Below are 22,998 nucleotides of genomic sequence, written 5' to 3'. Positions count from 1 at the left end.
CTGGTCCTTGTGAGATACATTAGGAGTACTATCAAAAATTATGTAAAAATATTTGCTTTCCTTGATGTGATCGATGATTTTCTGTCTCACCTGCTTTGCTAAAATGCTCAGAAATTCATTTTGAATTTCTGATGACAGATAAGAAGTAGCCATTTTCTTTCCCAGATGTTCCATCAAATGTTCATGGAGCACAGAGTCATACTTTGCCAATAAATTTACCAATTCTAAAAAAATCCCTCTTTCAGCATCATGAATGTCTTCCTGGTGACATCGTAGTGCCAGGTTCTGCTTGGCAAGAAACCTAATGATTACCAGCAATCTAGCGAGGACTTTCCGTCACTTTTTAGTTTCCTTTTTAATAAGATTTTGCTCTACGTTGTCGATTACCTTCAGAAATTCTCATCTCTAGCTCCTTCCAGTTGAGGAATGCCTGAGCATGAGATGTGTTCGCTTCATGTTCATATACTTTCGGATTTAATCTCTATCAATTTAATAAAACCCACATCAGCAGAAAAATTTGACAGTCCAGTCGAAAACAGTCTGCAGCAGAAGCAAAATAAGGCTTCTCTGGAAGGAGAATACACCATTCATGTTCACAAACATTTTTTAGTTATTTCATTTCATGATTAACATTTTCATAACAAGTACAGAATAGTTAAAATTTAAAACACATTATTATTAGTTGTTGTTATCAGCAGTCGAGTTGTTGTTGTTGTTTTTTTCTTGCTAAGGTGTACAGTCAACATGTTAATTTCATTTCACTAAAATTTGTGTTCCATTCCATTTTTTTTTTACATCCATTCATGGCTGCCATTTTGTTAATTTCATTTCACTAAAATTTGTGTTCCATTCCATTTTTTTTTACATCCATTCATGGCTGCCATTTTGTGTACGGCTTTAGTCAAGATTGCCCAAGGAATGGATGGCTTAAGATTTTTTTAGAAAAAAAATAATTTATGTTTTTGTAATGACAAACTCCCCCACACCTCACAAAAGTTAAGGTTCATGTAGAATAAAAAATCGAATGGTAAAACTTTTTTATTATATTTTCTTCAAATGTAGTACAATTTATATTGTGGCTGAAGTTTTCAATTTTGAAAATAATTTTAATTTACGGAGGCGGGGGGGGGGGGGGAGTAAAAAAATTCAACTTCCGGAAAAAAAACTTTTCCATAGAAAAATGAACAAAAATATTTACAGAAAATCACTTTTGCTTAACTGCCTTAAAACGCTATAATAGCTCAAATATGGAGGTTTATTTTACGTTAAATTTACATGTGAAAATGACCTCCACTCTAAATTCTTAAATTTATTTATTTTGCTTATGTCTTCTCACCTGAAGGATGATTTTCCAGACTATCTAAGAAAGCAAAAAAGGGGAGGAAAAATAAATACAAAACGAATAAATTTTACCAATCGCATAATAAAGCTTGATCATATAATTTTACAAATAGTAAGATTGCTTGACAAAAATTAAGCATGAGCGTAAAAACCAAACCGTTTTACAAAGATGCAAAAATGTGTCTAATAAACAGATGTTTTTAGACTCACCTCGTTAAAGTGTTGTTGTTTCGTAGCAACATTCCCAAAGCCTCAACGGTATCACCTCGCATTTCATTACCCTGTCATTCGAATGAAGAAAAAATAAAGTTTAAAATTTGATTTGAAGTGTATGCATATGCCTTGTTTGAAATAAAAAAGAGTTTTTAAAAAATATTTCTTTTCCAAAATGTCTGTTTTTCAATTAGTGTTCTCTTCACAAATATTGGAGACTACAAACTTAAATATCATTATAATTTTTTGTGTACAAAATTACCAAAGAAATCTGCAAACTCAAGAAAATATATCCACTTTCACAAAAAAAAAAGTTATTGACCAAAATCAATTTATCTGTCACAATTTTTAAAGTGAAGTACTTTACCACAATCAATTTATCTGTCACAATTTTTTAAATGAAGTACTTTACCACAATCAAACAAAATGACAACATAACTAAATTATGAATAACTAGCAAATATCTTCACACTTTGCTTGGGAATTTGCTGTATGCCTGGGTACCTGAGTGTACAGCAAAGTCCCAACCTTAACCTTTGACATGACCTTGAAAAATGATGTGCACCATCTCTAGGTCGCAGACTATTATCATGTCAGGTTTGGTCATGATCGCTCCAGTGCCCAGTGGTGTGGGTTGTAGGAGAGTATACATTGGATAGAAAAAGTATTTGGTATATTGCTTTTTTTTTGTATTTCTCAAAAAATATCAAGTTCATTTGAATAAAATCTTTGAAAAGATATTATCAATCTAAAAATGAAACAGAAAATGAAGTTATACTTAGTTGACAAATATTTATTAACAAAAAATCTAATTACTCATACGCAAAAGTATTTAACACATTTACTCATATTTAGTTGTATATCCTATCCTCCAAACGCTTCACATAATTGCCTACTAGTTTCTTGCAATCACTTGCAAGTAGTTTCAACCATTCAATTTCGCAAACTTTCTTCAATTCCTTGATATTCCTGGGATCTCTTGTATGCACCCTTAACTTCAGTTTTCCACAGATTTTCAACGGGATTTAAGTCGGGTGACTGGCTAGGCCACTGTAGTACACTAATCCCATTATCCTTAAACCATTTCATAGTTATTTTAGCTTTGTGCTTGGGATCATTGTCTTGCTGGAAGATAAAGTCATGGACCAATCCTAAATCTGCAGCACTCTTTGTGTATTTTATTGCATATCAAGTTAATTTAAATAATTTGAACAGATATTATTTATCTAAAAGTAAAGATATACTTAGTTGACAAATATTTATTAACAAAATATCAAATTACCCATATACAAAAGTATTTAACACACTCATAAATTTCTTCTCCAGCTGTCATTTAATCTTGCTACAATATTTCAACCAATCAGAAATTTCATCCAGCTCTTTACAGGTCAGTTGATAACAGCTCTCAGACATGCGCAGGTTGCCTCTTTCATTACTGTTTTAAAATGGTTAAAACAAAGGAATTGACTAATGATATGTGCCAGGAAATCATAGCACAGGAAAATAGCTTCAGAACTAAATTTGGTGGTGAGCACAGTTGGGGCTTACGTGAGAAAGTGGAAAACAATGGATGCTAATACTAAAAATCTTCTCAGAAGTGGTCAGCCATGTAAATTAAATTATTTTACTGCTCGTTACATTGCTCGTAACCATTTGTGACTTGTTCAGAAATTCAGAAGGATTTGCATGAAGCAGGTATTGAAGTAAGCAAGGACACAATCAAGAGATCATTGAATCATACAGGTCTGTATTATAGATCACCGATAAAGACTCCATTATTAAGTCCTAGAGATGTGAAAGATAGTTTTAAATTTGTTTATAAATATCAATGTGAATGTGATGAATTCTGGAACAAAGTTATTTTGTCAGATGAAACAAAAATTGAGCTTTTCGGAAGAAACATGCAAATCCATGTATGGAGGAAAAAGAACACAGACTTGAAATCATCTAATACTGTTAACGAGCATCTCCCCCCCCCTCTCTGGCTTTCTTACTCTTTCTATTTTCTCTCTCTGTGTCTCTATAAGAGAATAGAGAAGGAGAGAGGGGGAGAGAGAGAGAGAGAGAGGTGAGTAAACGTGGAGGTAGACATGTTTACCAGAACCAAAGGTCAGCTGACCAAATTACGTATGTGTGACGTGGTTGGCTAGATCTGGGAGATTTGATTTGAGCTTTGAAGAAGACGGACGTTTTCCGTGGTCTCCCCCTCTTAACTGGGGAGGGGGGAGACGAACGTTGACGTGTGTGAAGAAGAACCACACAAGTAGATTTCACTTTACACCTGCTGCAGGACCTCTGGGGAAAGTGAAATAAAAACTATAAAACCATTTCATCGTCTTGGAGTGATAAATCTTCGTCAAACAGGTATCAAGTCTCCCTCCAGGATGAGAAATTTCCAGATGATTCAACAGCGAGAAACAGAGGTAGGTTCAGAAATTACATGTCACACACACGATTCCCTTTATGATAATCAAACACACAACCATTTATGTTAGAGACAATCACACGGAATCTTTCTTATGTTATATAGAAAACGTAAAATGTGCCCCTAAATGAAGAACTCTATATAACATATTCAAATGTAACGAAAGCTCAATTTGGTACCCCTCAGGATAACCTTCAATGATAACGAATATATAACAATACCATTTCCATTGTAAAATTTGGAGGTGGAAGTGTGATGTTTTGGGGTTGCTTTTCTGCAAATAGAGTTGGAGGAATGGAAATCTTCCAGCATGACAATGAGCAGAACAACTGCTATTGTGTTTTTAGTAAAAAAAAAAAAAAGAAGTCTATTGCTATAGTTTATGAATATCGGAAGCCATTACAGTATTGGAAAGGGAGATAAATATGTCCCCTGTATTCGCAACCCTCAAGGTGTTCACACCTAGGGAAAATGCAATTTCCCCCACTTTTCTGTAAAAATTACTTTTAACTCCAACTAATTTTCTACTGGATGAATTTTCGTAATTGTTGGATATATTAAGATTTTCGACATGACAATTAACTAAGTACTGTTGTTTTTGTTTAAAACGACATCTTGACAAAAAAAAAGAATTGATCTGTCGACTCTATTTTAACAAGCACTGATTCATATATTCGATAAAATTGTGTTATTACCAAATTATCGCCCTTTGACTGTTTTATTTACTTACACATCTTTCTATGCTAACCAAAAAGCTAAGTGCTCATGAGTACAAAATGAAGGAATTTGAAACAATATTCTATCCATGGACGAATTTATAGAGATACTAGATGTATCCGGCGTTGCCCGGTATTAGCATTAAATTCCTTAAAAAATGAAATAAAAATAAAACAAAAAAAAACAGAAAGAAACTGAGACATGTACAGGCGAGTATTATGTCTTTTCTAAACAGTTTACTTTTTGTCAGTAAAAAAAAAAAATGCTCAAGCTGAGACACTGGCGTAGCTAGGGGAGGGAGGCGGGCCGCCCCGGGCGGCATTTTGAGAGGGTAAAAATAGAAAGGTAAAAAAATAAATAAAAATAAACAAAAGTTAACAAAAAATATGAAATTTTATACCAAAAAGGTTGTAAAAAATCGGAATTTTGGGGGGTATCGGAATCAGAAAAAATGTGTCCCTATTTTCTGAGCGTCAGGGGGGCGGCATGGGGGCAGCATGTGGGCGGCATTTTGAGATGGTAAAAGGAGAAAATCGAAAAAAATACTAACAAAAATCTGAAATTTTATATCGAAAAGGTTATAAAAAATGGGAACTTTTGTAGTTATTGGAATCGCAAAAAGGTGTCCCTATTTTGCGAGCGGCATATGTCAGGGGGGGGGCATTTTGAGAGAGTAAAAATAGAAAGTAGAAAAACGTTTATTTTTGTAGCATACTTTTTATAACTCCTTGTAAACTTTACAATTGCTAGCTGGGGGATCGGACAAAATCACCCCGGGCAACCCCCACCATCTACTTAAAACAAAAGGAAAACAGATAAAATCTCAAATGAATAAAAAATATTAAAAATCAGTTTTCATATTTTAATTTTAATTTAATTGAATTTAGGAAAATTAGATACCGTAGAACTAATTTTCGCAAGGTATGAAAATTAAGCAACTACAGAATAAATGTTAACTTAATAATAATGGACCAGTTTTCCTACCTAGCAAAAAATGGACGAATTTTCCATGGAAGAATTTTCCTTGGGTGAATTTTCCGGGCACCCAAATGCGGGGGGGGGGGCAAATTTTACTACCGCCCCGGGCAGCAAAAGGTCTAGCTACGCCACTGAGCTGAGATCGAAACCAAAACTTAAAGACAGTGATCATGTATGATAACCATTAGTCTAGCTTGCCACGTCTTTAAAAAATGTTTTTAAACCTTGTGAAACAGTTGACAAACAGATAAAAATCTGATGACATCCCCCCTCGATATCAATTTTTAAATTTTGACCCCTTAGCAGTCCTTTTTTCCAGACGAAAACTGTACGAGCCTTTTCTAGTCTCGCACAAAAACACCTGTTCACATTTCAAGCTATATTACTTGTCGCATACATACGCACGCACAAACATATGCGCCCACGTTCACACACGTACATATATTCACGTTCGTGTACATACTCACATTCACGTGCATATACACACACACTAACGTACACACATGTACTCACACACGCGCACACGAACGCACACATGGATAACGTCACTTCCGCTTTCAAAAGAAATTTATACATGCGCAAAAGACCACCGGAAACGAGTATAAAAGAGGGAGTAACAACCGGCTCCTTCTTTTCGGCCTTTTTGGTATGCGCGCGCACCACTCGTACCTCACACCACTTGCTACTAGGTGGGACAAAAAGCTAACAGACTGTATGTACACATTCTCACTCTTTCTCTCTCTATCTACTACTGGTCCCTGAGAACACCTTCGCGTAGCTGACTGCTAACTGATGTCAACTCTCATATCCTCTTCTTTGTCTACACGCTGGACTATCATTCCAATTTCCACTACAACACTCACTTCTCTTCCCACGCGCGAACAAACGATAGTGACCCGAACTTGAGATGAACACACATTTCCTTTTCTTTCTACAACACCATTCTCTCAACAAACGATGGTTACACTCGCGCGGACATGAACACGTGTTATGTCTAAAATATTCATTCTTTCAACAGTAAATAAACGACACGTTTATCTTATCCATCAATTGAGTCTTTGTTTCCTTCAATTCTATTTGTTACATTATTTTCTTGTGGCGAGCTAGGGTATTATATCCTGGTCCATTACAAAACTGAGTAAAAAGTTTTCTGCATATCTGAACATCCTATATAACAAATTTCAAGTCTGTAAATAAAAAATTCGTTGAGTATATAGGTTGAGAAGTGTCCTCACACATACACATTCTCACTTTTATAGATAGATAGAAATATAGGATACTGGTGCATGTGATATGGTTCTTAACTTGTTAGCCTACATTTTTTGCATCAGACTTGGCATTATCTCCCATGTATTTATTCCAATTCATGTTGCCTGTGATTATTAGGCATCTGAATATAAAATCATGGTAAATCATGGCAAATTGGTGGTTCAAAAAGGTTTCTGTAATTGTTGAAGGAAAAGAGCTTTGTAGACGTGTTGACTTTAGTTCACCAATGATAAGATGCCTCAGTTACTGGCTGTTGCGAAATGGGAACAAGAAAATCCTCCACTTTCTTACCTTCTTTTTCTCCCTCTCTATGAGTGTAAGCATGATAGGAGTATTTGGTCATGTGATAATCCCTCAGCAATTCTCACAGAAAAATATGTTTTAATATCATATATGTTGCAGGGATTTAATTGCTAAATAGGAGTTTAAAAAAATGACTTATTTTACGTTTTTGAATTTTTAAAATGAGGATTGATGGCTTTTGTTAAGAGCCGCACTTATTTGTTTACAAAACCATTCAGTGGAATTGATGTTAGACAAATTAAATATTTTTCCTCAGTAATATGTTTTATGAACTGTTTTTTTTAATCAAACAAAAAAGACAGTTCATAAATATATTTTTTAAAAAAGTTTGTATATTTTTTTTTATAACTGTTATATTTTTATGTTTGATGTGAAAAAAAATGCAAACATCTGATGTTTAATTAAAAAAAAAGTTCATAAACATATTTTTATTACAAAGGTTATAATTTTCTTATAAAAGTTCTAATAAAGACTGTTTGAATAAAACTTCTATTTTGTACCAGCCTGGGTGCCCGGTGTTGCAAAAAAAAAAAAAAAGTGGTAGTAAGCAGGCAGACTAAAACCCGTACCGCAAAGGAGGAAAAGAATGTGAAAAAAAATAAAAGAGACGTGTTTGCTGTTGTGCCCATTGTCAAACTGGAAGTGACATAGGTTTAAATTAAGGCTAGACAATCGAAAAGAGAGGATGACTTTAAAAATGCCCAGTTGAGAGTGAACAAATTAATGTTTTTAGCCAATTTTTCGATATTTGTCGTCCGAAGGGTCGAGTTTCAAAATGATACTGATCTCGTGAAAATCTGTCATCTCTGTCAAAAGTTTTTGCAAAACATACATACATACATTTAAACAGACAGGTGATATTTATATTATACTAGCGGGGGTGCCAGGCGTTGCTTGGGTATTTGGAGGTGTGTGTTGAGAAAAAAGAATCTGGTAGTAGGCAGGTAGGCTCAAACCCAAGGTCTTGGCACGAAGGTGGAAAAGAAAGTGAAAATAAACCTGACATCTTACCGCTCGGACACGACAGGACAGGAAGTGAAAAGCGTTCTAATTTAACGATTAAAAAGTTGACATGCAGAAAGTGGAAGTGAAAGCATTCACGCAGGAGAAATGAAATCATGCACTTAACTTTGGCTGGAAGCCAGTTCTTTCCGCCGTGGTGGGGAAAATAAGCTCCCCCAAGAGGGGGGAGCTCTGGCAGTGTCTTAATGAATAGCAATTGTCTGATATGAAGGGGTATTCCCCACAGTAACCAAAGCTGATTACCTTCAACACCTGTTGGTCATGAAGAAACACACGGGAGAAGAAATAGCATGAAAATAGCGTGTAAAAGTCGCTCAAATAAAAGATAGATGCGACCTCCTTTCGTAAATCGGAGATGTTATAATCTAGGGAGTATATAAAAAGTTGTAAGAATTAGTGACTCTTCCACCCCCACCCCCTCGAAAAAAGCCTTTGTCGGACATACAAAAAAACGCACACACACACAAACACACACACATTTTCGCTTTTATATAATAGATATTTGCTTTTAAAAAATAGCTACATTATATATAGTGTTGGTTATCCGTACCTTAAAATTTGTCTGACGTCACTTCTGTCGTATGGCTTTGTAAACAAAGAAGTGCAACTCTTAACTAAAGCTGGATTGGTAATTCATGTTATTTGGATTATTTTGTTCTCATCTTGAGTGTTATTCACATAATGTTTCGGTTTATCAAAACACATTCCATTGGACCTATTAACTACAAAGTCTTTTTTTGGGGGGGACCCTCTAAGAGGAAGATATTAGTCATAGATGCACCAGCCCACATGTGGCAACAATACTCCATGCATGGGTGAAGGGTGTCGTTGTAAAGATATAGAATTGGCTGTAAAGTTAGATATGCTTTCTTCTATCAGTTGCTCATATCTCTCCTCTTGCTTTGGTCTCACCAACCATTTTTCCCCCATATTTTTCCATTTCTTCTGTGTAGGGCATTTTTTTCTGGCATAGCAAAAATGTTTTCTTGCTTGTAATTGGCTATCCAAATCTTTGCTTCCAAAAATGTGTGGACAGATTTACAAGTTCTTCCTCCACTTAGCTTTGTTTATCTGGGTACTCTCTAACCCTCTATTATTTATACTGTTTTCAGTTTACTTTTGTTAAAAGAAGACATGTGTCAAAAAGTCCCCTATTATTATTTTCTTGTTTATGGGATTGCATAATATAACACTTACCTTCAAATTTAACTTTTGAATGGACGTGTTGGAGATTAAACAAGACAGGATTTCTTTCATCCCTGTAATTATGCAATGATTAATTTCATTATTCTTATGGACAGAGGATGATTACAAGGCATAAAAAATAAATTGTTGTGTTTTATGGTATATCAATCATCTGGGTTATTTAGGTCATATTCTATAATTTTCGAAACAGTTTTTATGCTTCAAATCGTGTTAAAAATCTCCAGTGTCATTGGAATAAAAAGAAATCTCTCCACAGTCGAAGAATTTTTATTAATTTTCCTAATCTCTGTATTCCAAATGACAATTCCTGGTTTAATTGTGTATGGACATGATATTGTGCATTCATTGCACTAGCTACGATTGCTCCACTTGTGTCAGTCTGATCCAGTCAGCTCTGCAACAAAGGAGGTCTCCCTTTAAAACAAAAACCACAATCACAATTTATAAACAAATTATAAAGTCTATTTTTAGATATTAAAGTGATATTCACCTTCTCAAGGTTGATTGTCAGACTTGCAGAATAAGTGTTTTGCTGGTTCAGCTTTACTATAGTGTGTTGTCTGACCCGTACTTCCGTGTATTTTTGAACAAAGGCATTCCAGGGGAAAACATTATTACATACTTAAATGCCATGTCGAAATTACTTTAAATTTCGAAAATTATGAAAAATAGTCCAATAGAAGAGTTGCTAGTGCAAATTTTTTAAAAAAAGCGTGCAGTAGGTCAAGAAAAAGCAAGATGGCTGACCTGAAAAATAGTGTCGTTGAAGTCTGTGCAAAGCAACTTAAATGATAGAATGCTGTTATCTCCACTTGTTTTCGATTTTAAAGAGTTAATTTACAGTGAAAAATTGAAATTTAAAAAAATTCTGTTTTATTAAAGTTATTTTTCTACTGGACTATTTCTCGTAATTTTTGGTATTTATACTAATTTCGACATGACACGTAAGTATGTGATAATGTTTTTCTCTGAAATGCGCTTTTTCAAAGACACACTATAGTGAAGTTGCAGTGTTTTTCCTGACTAAATCAACATGTACAATTCCCAATGACACAGTCTGTCAGCCAAGAGCCCCTAAGGACTCAAACTGCTCAGAGAGAAAAAGGGCACATTAGTTTAACTGCTATTCTAAACAAAGTAAACTGCCTGTCTCAAATGTTCAGCTCAAACTCCCACTTTTACTCCTCCTTCTCCTCTTCCTCATTCAGAGGACTGGCTATGATCACCTACTTTTCCCATCACCTGGAATCTTTTCACCCCTGACTGATTTGGGGCCTTTGTTAGTGGTCACAATTCGACCACCTAGAGATTGACCAGAAGATAACTTAAAACAAATTTTTTTTATTCATTTATTTTTTTTACAAAGGAGTCACCACTTATAAATGCACAAAAGCCACTCAAAGATAAAAGTTAATGAGTGTATAGTAGTCAATGGGATAATATTGTAGTAATCGTTAGTATTGGAAATTTTGTAAATTAGATTACTTAAGGAGATGGCTTATCAAGAACTTGTTTACACTGGACTTGAAGATGACCATATTGTAGTCAGCTGGAAAGCAGGCAAATAGAAGAGTTCCACAAGCACGCAGTTCTAAGAAAGAAACTTTGTTCATGGAATTCACATTTAGGTTTAAGCACAGATAAAGAGTGAGGGGAATTATTGACAGTGGTTTCAGCTAGATGAGTGTTTTTCACGAAAGTTTGGCAAAGAGAGACCATAGATTGGCTCAGATGAGCATTTGCCATTGAAATAACTATAGAAGCACTTGACAATCTCTATTTATAGGGGTTTTATTTGGTGCCTATCTAGGAAAATTACTTTTTCTAAGCAAGTCACTTGCAGTATGACTTTCTCATTTAACAAAACATTTATTTTTTCAAACGAATAAAATATCTCTTGGGTGATCAGACTCTGGCCAGAGAGATTTTGAGTTCTCTGTGCCCCCTTCCCCTCAATTAATCATCTATCACTGCAACGTCTGACATCTGTATGCACCAGGAAAACATGCTACACAATGCATGTTTATATGTGAACATTAATCAATTGATTGTCGAAAATCTATCATCAGAAGTAGCATTCAAAATCATCAATTTTCACCTTTTAATTTATATATATTAGCATGGGTGACCAGCATTGCCCGGGTATTTGGAGGTGTATGTTGAGCAAAAAAAAAATAAGTGGTAGTAGGAAGGCAGGCTTGAATCCATACCGTGAAGGAGGAAAAGAATGTGAAAAAAACATGATGTCTTTGCTGTTACGACTACCGTCAAACCGGAAGTGACGTAGGTTTAAATTAAGGCTAGACAATCAAAAAGAGAGGATGATTTTCGAAAATATCAGTGAAAAAAGCGACCTCTCCCTGTAGAAAAGTGCCTAGTTGAGGGTGAAGATATGAATGTTTTTAGCCAATTTTTCGGTATTTGTTGTCTGAAGGGTCGAGCTTCAAAACGATACTAATTTTGTGAAAATCCGTTGCCTCTGTCGAAAGTTTTAGGCAGACATGCAAACATACACACATACATACATAGATTTATATATTTGTAGCTCAAATTTTCGACCCAAACCGATTAAAAATCTTGCTCTATCTCTAAATACCCTTTATGTAAAATTTCAAATATTTAGACCAGAAATTGTCTGAGTAATTTTGTAGAGACCGCAGAGATCAAATTTCTTTTAACTTTGACCCCTATTATGACCTCTTCATGTTTTCATAGGTTTTCCAAACCATTCCCTGCTAAATATACATATACACATGCATGTGCGTGCACACACACACACACACACACACACACACACACACACACACACACGTCCTACATTACTCTTCCTGCCATCCCTCCTTTCCTTTCGTAAACAGAATCTCTTAGCATTGTTTGCTAAGGTCTATCTTAACAACAGGAACTCCAAGCAAAGACACCGCCCATTAACCGGTATTTTTCTCTGTCATTTTTATTTTCGTTTTGTCTTGCTTTTTCAAAGATGCTGATGAGTTGTATTGAGTTCATACCAGCCACAAATAGCTGGATCAATACAATGAAAACACTGGTTCGCCTTTGGAATATGTGTGTGGTTTTTAAATAAATATTTGTATTTTCAGCTCTCACATTTGCAATCAAGCGCTTTATTTAATTTCTTTTTATCGCCTCTTGTATGTACTCCAAATTTCAATATATATATATATATATATATATATATATATATATATATATATATATATAATGATGAAAATTATTGAAATAATATTCCAGCTTGATAGAGAGATCAAAAAGGAATAAATCAAAATTATATGTCCATCAACGTTTCCTCTGTATTACAAGACTTTCTAAGGATGATTGATTTCAAGAAATAAAATACCAGTACAGTATTTGAACATATATTTGTTGTGTTTGTAATATTAAATGGACGTTTTTGTTCTACTTCTGAACAACAACAAAAATAGTTGTTAGCTTTCAAAGTGTGTATAGCATTTATGGCATGGAATGAGTGGAATTTTCATTTAAACAACATATAGATATAAACTGTAAAGTTCATTTTCTCAAATAAAATGTCAGAAAATAAGGGACTTAACTTCAGAACAAATCCTTGAATCTGAGAAGCGAGCTTCCACAATGGTATCATTAAAGGATAGGAGTAAGCCTAAAACATGGCACATTTCTTTGGAAATGGTCAAATTTGAAAGGTCCAGAATCAAAGGGTCATGTCTGAAAATAATAAGCAAAAACAGCAAAATAAAAATAGTTCACATTTGCTTTTTTTTTCATTTCAAATCATAGAGAAAAAAAAAAAGGAAAATGGCTGTGGTAAAGTAGATAAAATAATGACCGGCATATGCCAAGTTCAAATCCAGTCAATTCCATAGCACTACTCTAATTTATGGATGTTGGCAACCTTCATGTGGTCTCTCCTGTAAATATCTAATTCTAGATAGAATCGGGAAAACCAATGCCAACAACAGAATCATCCTGGTCAAAATGATAAAATTGCCGTCCTAGAAAAGATGACATGATTCCATTTTCATTTGATAAAAACCGGTTTTCTTTTTTGTTGCAGACCATCTACTAGTTGGCCAGTTGTGTACAAATCCCAAGAGCGATAGGAGCCTTCTATCACGTCTGAAAGTGATACAATGTTTAATGAACAAGGTCAGAGATGTGCTGCTGTACAACTCATGCTCTCTAGTGATCCAAGTTATGAATACGGGACCATTGCCAGCACCTTCAAAATGCATTGCTGGATTGCCATAAATAACAGGGACATGCCCAGGGTAATGAAAACAAAGTTTCTGGTCATGATTATCAATTATCGTCTTTGCTTTGGTTTCAAGTGAGGGTCACATTATGCCATCTCATCTTGGCTTGAAAGGCAACACCAAAATGTATCTGGATGTGATGAAGAGTGTAGTGATCCCTTGGTGCGATCAGGTGGTTGCTAACAGACTCTGGGTGTGGCAGCAGGACTTGGTGCCGGCCCACAAGTTCAAAGAGATGCAGAAGGAGTGCTATGATCTTGTACCCTTCTTTCACTGCCTCCCTCCTCCCCCCGACCTAAACCCGCTGGACTACATTGTTTGGTCATACATTAAGAACATCATCAACATGATCTCCCACAACACCAAAGCCAGGCTGATCACTACCATCTGCCAAGTATTCATTGAGCTCCCATCAATGCTTGTGGAAAAGGCATGCTCCAAGTTCTGGACTTGTATCGAAGCGGTGATTGAGGCTAACGGCAGCTACATTGAATAAATATCAGCTCTACTACATAATCAAGTTACCTGAATTGATTTTTTCAATAAAAGTTTTAAAATAAAGCTGTTGCATTGTTTTCTTTAGGGTGACAATTTTATCGTTTCACCATGTTGATGCATAAGAATTTATAATATAATAGAAAGCAATTTAAAGATCGTTTTCTTTGTATTTAATTTATTTCAATGTAGTCGAGAATGATAGACTCAGGTTTGATACTCAGTAACACCCAAAGGTATTGCTGTTGCCATTATATACAAACTCAATACCTTTTGCTGCAAGATTTTTTTATATAATAATAGGTATGATCACCGAAAGTTGAAAGGTTCTACTTATAGACACTGATGATAGGAACTGACCAATCAAATAGAGTGACGTTCTGCTAGCAGCCAATCAGAAGCCAGAATGGACTCAAAAATATTGAATCTTTTAGCATCTTTTTTAGTGTCAACACGAGAAGATCTTTTGCTCTTTGCCTGCAAAATTATAAAGTCTCAGACTTATACAGAACAGCTACCCACTAAAAATGCTTCATCTCTTTATCAGAAATCACTTTTTCCATTGCTTCCAATGTAATAGATGTACTGAGACTAAAGTTGCCTTCAGGTCTGCCAGCAAGCTGTGTAAAAAAGTAATCAAGAATCTGAGAGAGTTGTATGATCAGTCCATCAAGCCCAAAGTAGTTGAGCAGGGGCTTGGGTCCCATCAGTTTTGGCAAATAGCAAACAGCATCCTGAACAGAAGTGTGTGCTCTATCCCAACTATCATCAATGGACCTGAGGTTATCTCGTCAGTATCAGACAAAGCCAAACTCTTTGCCAAGATCTTTGCAGCTAATTCTACCCTTTACACCCAAGTCCACCAACTCCCAGTATTTCCTCATGTATCTGAAAACACACAACATACAAATATCTGTACGTAATGTTGCCAAGCTAATCAAAAACCTTGATTCCAGTAAAGCAACTGGCCTTGATGGTATTCCAATTATAGTGTTCAAAAAGCTTCAACCAGAACTGCGCTCATACTTACAAAATTATTTAAGCATTGTCTTAAGGAGAAATGCCTCCCAACATTCTGGAAAATCTCATCAGTATGCCCTGTATTTAAGAATTTAGGTGATCAGTCATCTCCCTCTCAGTACAGACCAATAAGTCTCCTGTGCGTTATGAGTAAGTTATTGGAATCTGTGTTAAATAGAGAAGTAGTCAACCACATCAGCAAAAATAACCTTCTTAGTGACATGCAATATGGTTTCCGTTCTGTTAGATGTACAGCAGATGCGCTTACAGTTATATCTCATAGGATTAGCATATCTCTCGGAGGCTTCTTCTCTAGGGCAATTGCTCTTGACATATCAAAAACCTTTGATAGGGTATGGCATAAAGGTCTACTTCACAAGATCTCCACTACCTTAACAATTAGTTATAATTTTATAATAATTTAATACAATAAATAATTTAATGACCAAACAATTGAATTAATACAAATCTACTGCTCCACAAGAGATGTATTATCTGAAGGGTGACCTCTCAGGGGTAAGATTTTAAGCTTTATTTATTTTTATCGGGTATTTGTTTTGAAGTATTTTGATCTCATTGACTCTTGTATTTATGAAAACTTCAAAATGTTTCTCATTATGAACCTTCCCTGGGACTGGTATTTCTGCTAGTGTTGTCATAAATGAAGAAAATTATATTCCACTTACTTTTGAAGTCGTTTTAAGAGCTCTGCATCTGCTTTTAAAGATTTATCCTTGCAAAGTTTCATAAAGATATGACTGAGGTTGTTAACATCCATTGTTGAATCCATGATTGTGTTTGCTAATACTGAAATAAAAACAAAGGTTTATGTATTTAGTTCAGCAACATTGTACACATCATCATCATCATCATCATCATCATCATTATTCAGTTTAACGTCCATTTTACATGTTGACATGTGTTGGATGGCTTTCAGAAACTGATTTCTAAACTGACCTGACCAGATTTTTATCTGTTCCTCTTTCTCTAAATTCCATTTTTATCACTTCTACCCATGTTTTCCTTCGTTTTTCCTATGATATGATACCTTAACTGTTCTACATCTACTAACACCAAAACTCTCACCCATTCTTTCAACATGACCATAGTTTTGATGGTTAATTTTTAAAGTTAAGAATCAAATAAAACATGCCTTGTGTGTTTTAAATAGGATTTAAGCTGTAGACGGCTACTGATGTCAACAAAAGAAAATTAACATGTAACAAAGGGAAGTAACTCTAAGTTGCTCAAAAAGCTTATATCACTCAATAATAAGCATGAATTTGAAGCCGTCAAAAAGGAAGACAACTCTGGAAGTTTCCGAGTATTAAAACATGATATCAGTTAAAAAACCTATATGTACATTGATAATTTCCAACAAGTTTCACTCATCTCTCTATACGATTAGCTATTCTACATCTACTAACACGAAAACTCTCATCAATTCTTCCAACATGGCCATATCATCAAAGTTTAACTCATCTTCTTTTAGCATCCAGATCTAATCTTCCTTTGAGCTAATGAAATCTGAGCCTGTCTTTAATATTCACACTATACAGGGTGGAACAATAAAATTGTCGCCATAGAAAATACAACATGATTCCAGTTCCATTTGATGAAAACCAATTTTCTTTTTTTGTTGCTGACCATCTACTAGTTGGCTAGTTGTATACAAATTTCAAGAGTTACAGGAACCTTCCATCATGTCTGAAAGGGACATAATGTTCAATGAGCGAGATTGGAGATACACTGCTGATCCAAGTTATGACAGCAGGACCATTGCCAGCACCCTCAAAATGCATCACTGGATTGCCACGAATAACAGGGATGTGCTCAGGGTGATGAAAACAAAGTTTCTGGCCACGGTTACGGTCTTTGGTGTGGTTTCATGTTAGGGCCATATCATACTATTTCATATCTTCGAAGTCGGTTTGAAAGTCAACACCAAAGTTTACCTGGATGTGCTGGTAATGTCCTAGTGCAAGCAGATGGAATCTTGCAGACCCTGGGTATGGCAGCAGGACTTAGAGCTGGTCTATAAGTCCAAAGAGTTCCAGGCTTGGCTTCAGAAGGAAGACTATGATCTTTTACTCTTCTCTCACTGTCCTACCTTCTACCCCGACCTGAACCTGATAGATTACTTCGTTTGGTCATACATTGAGAACATCACCAACATGACTTCTCACAACACCAAAGCCAGCCGGACCAGTATCAAGGTAATAATTGAGGCTGAAGGCGGCTACACTGAATAGATGTCAGCTGTACTGCATAATCAAGTTACCTGAATTGATTTTTTAATAAAAGTTTGAAAATAAAGCTGTAGTGTTGTTTTCTTTAGAGTGACAATTTTATCGTTCCACCCTGTACATCCATCATATCATTTTTCTCCATGCAACGCATGTCCTCAACCCTCACTGACAAGGTTTCACTTCCATACATCACACTGTATCTAGATGCTTAATAGACTTCCCTTGATTAACAGTCGTAACACTGACGGTTAAAAATGACAAATTTGCCCATGCATGGAATATTGTTGCCACATGTGGGCTGGTGCATCTGCTACTAATCATTCACTCTTGGATAGTGTTTATGTTTGCATATGATGTCGCTCGTCAAACCAACACACATACCAACATAATCAAACACATTTTCCCACTAAACATTTAGAGAATGCAGAGTCATCAACCTTTAAGGTTTACAATTTCATTTCCAATGTAAAATAAATTTAAGACGAGCAAAAATTATTCTATGAGAGGCATTTCAAATATAGATCCGAGGGGATTTCAAATTACATTGTTATGATTTTTTTTTTTTGATTTTTTTTTTTTTACACAGTAATCACCACTTATCAAGGCCCGGAAGCCACTCAGGGATAAGGGTTATTGCAAGTACATTACGTTAGTGAGGAGATTTGCTGAAATGTTTACTTAAGGGGGCGGATTCATTAGGAATTTGTTAACATTGGACTTGAAGACATCCAAGTTGTAGTCCGGAGGGAAGCAGGCAGACGGAACAGAGTTCCACAGGCGTGCAGTTCTAAGAAAGAAGCTTTTTTCATGGAATCTGCGTTTTGATTTAGGCACAGATATAGAGTGGGGGAAATTTTTCACAGTGGATTCAGCTAGACGGGTGTTTTTTGTGAAAGATTGGCGAGGAGGGACCAGAGATTGGAGTTCAGACGAGCATCTGCCATGGAAATAACGATAAAACAAGGACAGGCTCGCAACGTCTCTTCTGTGGGAGAGAGGTTGCAGGGTAGAGAAAAGGGCATCCCCCACTAAGCCACGAAGTCTATTTTGTACTCTGTCAAGGCAGGATAGGCTGTTTTTAGCAGCTCCTGCCCAGATATGGCAACAGTATTCCATCCTTGGACGTACTTGGCTTTTATATAGATAGAGAATTGCATCCGTAGTGAGATATCTTCTGGAGCGGTAGAAGGATCCCACCATCTTTCCAGCGACCTTGGCAACAGACTTGATATACGTGTTCCATTTCAGATCAGGAGTAAAGGTCAAACCCAGAAGCTTGTCAAAACACGGGGCCTCACCCAGACGAGAGCCATCCATCACAATTGATGCCAGATGGGGATCAGAGCGTTGATGATGTAAGGATAGCAGTTTGGTTTTGGATGCATTAAAGGTAACCAGCCACATCTTCCCCCACTGAACCACGCGCTCGAGATCAGAGGAGAGAGAATCAGAGAGAACTTTGATGACTAAACTTATGCATTCATCACATGAAAGTTTTATTTCTCTATTGCAGATATTGATGGTGTGAGACTCTAAGAAAGCAACTCCTATCATGGAGGTGTGTTCTAACACATGCCAATTTAAAACATTGAATTCCTGACAAATGTGCACTGAGAATGATAGTGACTATGTAGGAAAATAAATTTTGGTGCACAATAGGTCACTCGTTTTAATGGTATGATTTCATTCTTCATAGCTCTTCAACTTTCTGAGTAAAAAAATGGAGGTTTTACTTTTCGAATGAACCTTTTGTTTTTTACAAGGGAGTTACCATTTCTCAAGGCCCGAAGGTCACTCGAGGATAAGGGTTAATGAATGTAAAGTGATAGTGTAGTAATTGTTAATGGTGTAAGTTGGGTACAATTTGATTATTTAAGGGGACGGTTCAACGAGAATTTGTTTACATTAGACTTGAAGGATACTATGTTCAACCGGGAAGTAGGCCAGCAGAACAGTGTTCCAAAGGTTGGCAGTTCTGAAAAAGAAGCTTTATTTCATCTGCCTCTTTAAAAGGGACGGTTCAACAAGAACTTGTTTATATATTAGTCTTGAAAACTACCATACAGTAGTCGGCCGGGAAGCAGGCCAATGGAACAGTGTTCCACAGGCAGGCAGTTCTAGGAAAGAAGTTGTGTTTGTGAAATCTGTGTTTAGAGTTATGCACAGATAGAAAGTGAGAGAAACTGTAGATAGTGGTTGTAGTTAGTCGAGTTTTTTTTTTTTGCAAAAATTTGACAAGAGAGGCCATAGATTGGAGCTCAGGTGAGTACTTGTCATAAAAATAACGAGAGAGCAGAGAGTTTCGCAATGTCTCTTCTGTGAGAAAGAGGCTGCAGGGGAAAAAAAACTGCATCACCTACAAGGTTTTGGCACTGGTTTTGAACTTTATCAAGACATGATACGGTAACCAAGCAGCTAATGTCTAGATGTGGTAACAGTACTTCATTTAAGGTCATACTTGGCTTTTATATAGATAGAGGATTGCATCGACAGAGAGATACTTACTGTATGGACACTTGCACCCTAATGTATCAGTAACAATTTAAACAATACACAACCAATCCTTTTTTTAATACATTTTTTTATACATTTTTTAATACTTTTTTAATATGTTTTTGTCAAAAAAAAAAGAGCATTAAATCTAATGATCTTTTTACAATAACTAAAATCAACATAATGTGTAGAATACTTATTCCAATTTTCATTGAAATCCATTCCATTATTTTAATTTCATAAAATGTTTAAAATTTAAAGCTTAGGGTTTTATGAGGAAATTGAAATTCAGGGAATATTGCTGAATTAGTATCGAATGACTTTGGATTAAATTTAATACAAATTTGGAACATTTGAATTTTCAAAACAGAGGTTAGGTTTATATGCCCGGAAGAATTTATTAATAACTAGCTAGACGCCCAACATACAATATAGTCATATAATACACTTAAACATGATATTTTAATTTATGCAGATTGCATATGTATTATTATAGAAACAATCCTCTATTGATTATTATATATTACAAGGAATAATTTGCCCGGTGAACTAATTTGCAAAAAATCCAAAAAATAATAATGATACTGTCATTCATCAAATTCTTACTGTGTTTGTTTACAATATCACGTCAGCTGATATTTGGGTTTGACGATCTTTAAAATAGTCTTTCTTCCCTTATAGATAAAACAAAAGAATTTAAATTTTTATTTTATTTTCCGTTGCACCAGTGTAACCTTGGCCGGTGTAACGTAAAATATTCTCCTATAAAAATCCCTTTAATCTATAAGAGAAGAAAGACTATTTTTAAGATCAGATTTTTCGATTTTCGATGCTTATCAGATGAATTTCTGTACAAAACATGCCAGAAATATAAATTACCTTTGTGTGAAAGTTGTAAAAGATAGGCTTAACCTTTTCAGAACCTATAAGAAAGGAACTCACACACATGCAAAGTGACTTTTATAAACTAGTAATAATAATAATAATGATAATAATAATAATAATAATAATAATAATAATAATAAGAGAAATTGAAATCCGAGGGATAACTGATAAAATACAACAGATAACAGTAATGAAAACTGCTAAAATATTAAGGAAAACCCTTGAATGCAGAGACTAATACACATGAGCTACAGGTACAAACTGGACATGCAGAAAATGCTACAGATGTAAAACACAAAGAAGTATCACATGGAATCATGAAACTGGAACTGTATATTTGTAAGTAACCTCCTACCACCCCCCGATATTTTTTTGTGTGTGTGTGTCACCATAAACTGACGCCACACCAAATAAGCGAGGAGGGTCAAGAAGGATGGAAAGACCAAGGAGAGAAAGCACTCACCAGACTTCCGTTGGATGAGTGCAAAGATTTCTGGGACCTTGGGGAGGCTTTTTGCCCCTCAAATTCCAGTAAAGACGCCAAGAAATCAAGCGGCTGTTATGATAACGCAAATCCACCTGTAATGGTTATCGAAAGAATTGAGAGCACTGGAAATCTGAGGAGACTTGTTGTCACTCAGACTCCAGAGAATGCCACAATTTATTCTCAAAGAAAAATCTTTGATGATGGCCTGTGTGACTATCTCTAATGAGTAAATAATAATAATTTTTTTTATAAGTTTTATCAGAAGAAATGCACCATAAATAAGAATATGCAGCAATTCGGAAGCTTAACTCATTGTTCTAAGGAAGATAACTATTTTACTAAAGCAGTTGAAAAACATAATTTTTTTTTTTACAATTACTTGAATGTTTTGTTTAAGAAAAATCGGTGCTAGTGCACTTATTGATCCGCACTATTTTTTTTAAATAGTATTTTCAAGTTTAATTAAAGTTTTATGATATCTGTTTTTATTAAATTGTATAGTTAAAGTACAGAAAAGGTACAAAATATCCTCTCCCTTTCCATATTAAGAATGGCTTTCTAAATAATAACATTATTATTTCATCACGGATTTCATCGCATTTTACATTTTTTTGTTGTTAAAGTTATAAAACTTTGTGCTTATTCCAATTGACACTTGTTGCGGCATTTAAAATTCAAGAAAATACAGAAAAGTCTGTATAAATGTACATACCAGTCACGGAATAAAGATGAAAAATTCCAAAAATCACGTAATTCTTTTTTTTTTTTCAAGAAAATCAAATTTTACTTTGTTTCGATGGGGGGGGGGGGGAATCGTCCCTCGAATCTGTAGGCAAGGGCAGGTAACTCTAATGCAAATGGAAAGCCATCAAAACAATCACTAATTACCTTTCCTTATTATGTTCTCCGATAAAACATGGCCTCCGCCTCGTCTGTCGGTAAAAAAAAAAAAAAAAATTAAAAAAAAATAAAACACGGCAAATTTATTTTTCGTAAATAATAATAATAATAATAATAATAATAATAATAATAATAATAATAATAATAATAAATAAATATATATATATATATATATATATATATATATATATATATATATATATATATATATATATATATATATATAAAATACTCGATCAATTTTTTTGATTTTTGGAATATAAAATCTTCATTTCATGGTAGGTACAATTTAAAAGTTTCCCTTCATTTTTGTTTATCGCCAATCTATATAAGCACCTAAAACTTTGTTACATTAAAAAAAGTAGTTAATTATTTTTTCTTACAATTCTTAGTAAAATATAGTTACCTCCCTTAGAACAAGAAGTTAAGCTTCTGAATTTTCTTATTAAATTCTCTTATTAATTTACCAATGAAGCCAGAATAAATGTAAAATAAATAAATAAAAAACGTGTTTTGTCCGTCGCTTTTGACTTCTTAGAGTGGTAAAAAGCCGTAATTGTTAGGCAAAATCTTTCTTAAAATATCTCCGATATTGTCAAATAATTGTGTTTTCAAAACACTGACGTCCCTTGAAGGATAAGCATCGATTGTTATGACAACAGCAAAACCAATCCATGTAGTAACCTTTTGCAAATGTTCACTGTTGACTGTCACCATATTTGTATCACCACTCGTTGTTGTGAC

The 22,998-nt window shown here is 35.0% G+C and overlaps 1 protein-coding gene across 4 annotated transcripts in view; it reads right to left on the bottom strand.

Moving 5' to 3' along the window:
- LOC145254727 (leucine-rich repeat-containing protein 45-like) overlaps positions 1-22,998 on the bottom strand; it is a 62,918-nt gene extending 39,920 nt beyond the window's left edge. The window contains exons 1-6 of one of the 4 annotated variants that reach the window (XM_080113455.1): positions 22,661-22,750; positions 22,243-22,286; positions 15,927-16,047; positions 13,046-13,177; positions 9,467-9,530; positions 1,552-1,622 (exon numbers count right to left, since the gene is read on the bottom strand). In XM_080113455.1, coding sequence (XP_079969581.1) covers positions 1,552-1,622; positions 9,467-9,530; positions 13,046-13,177; positions 15,927-16,030 — 371 coding nt within the window. In that variant the 5' untranslated portion in view covers positions 16,031-16,047; positions 22,243-22,286; positions 22,661-22,750. Of the gene's footprint in view, positions 1-1,551; positions 1,623-9,466; positions 9,531-13,045; positions 13,178-15,926; positions 16,048-20,588; positions 20,710-22,242; positions 22,287-22,660; positions 22,861-22,938 lie in introns of those variants that run through there. The other 3 variants (XM_080113456.1, XM_080113454.1, XM_080113457.1) reach the window with 3 other exon arrangements.

Source organism: Euprymna scolopes, chromosome 30 (genome assembly GCF_053919585.1).
Source record: "Euprymna scolopes isolate OS-2025 chromosome 30, ASM5391958v1, whole genome shotgun sequence".
NCBI lineage: Eukaryota > Metazoa > Mollusca > Cephalopoda > Sepiida > Sepiolidae > Euprymna > Euprymna scolopes.
Note: the sequence above shows the minus strand (reverse complement) of the source record. Positions and strands in the feature narration are given on the sequence as shown.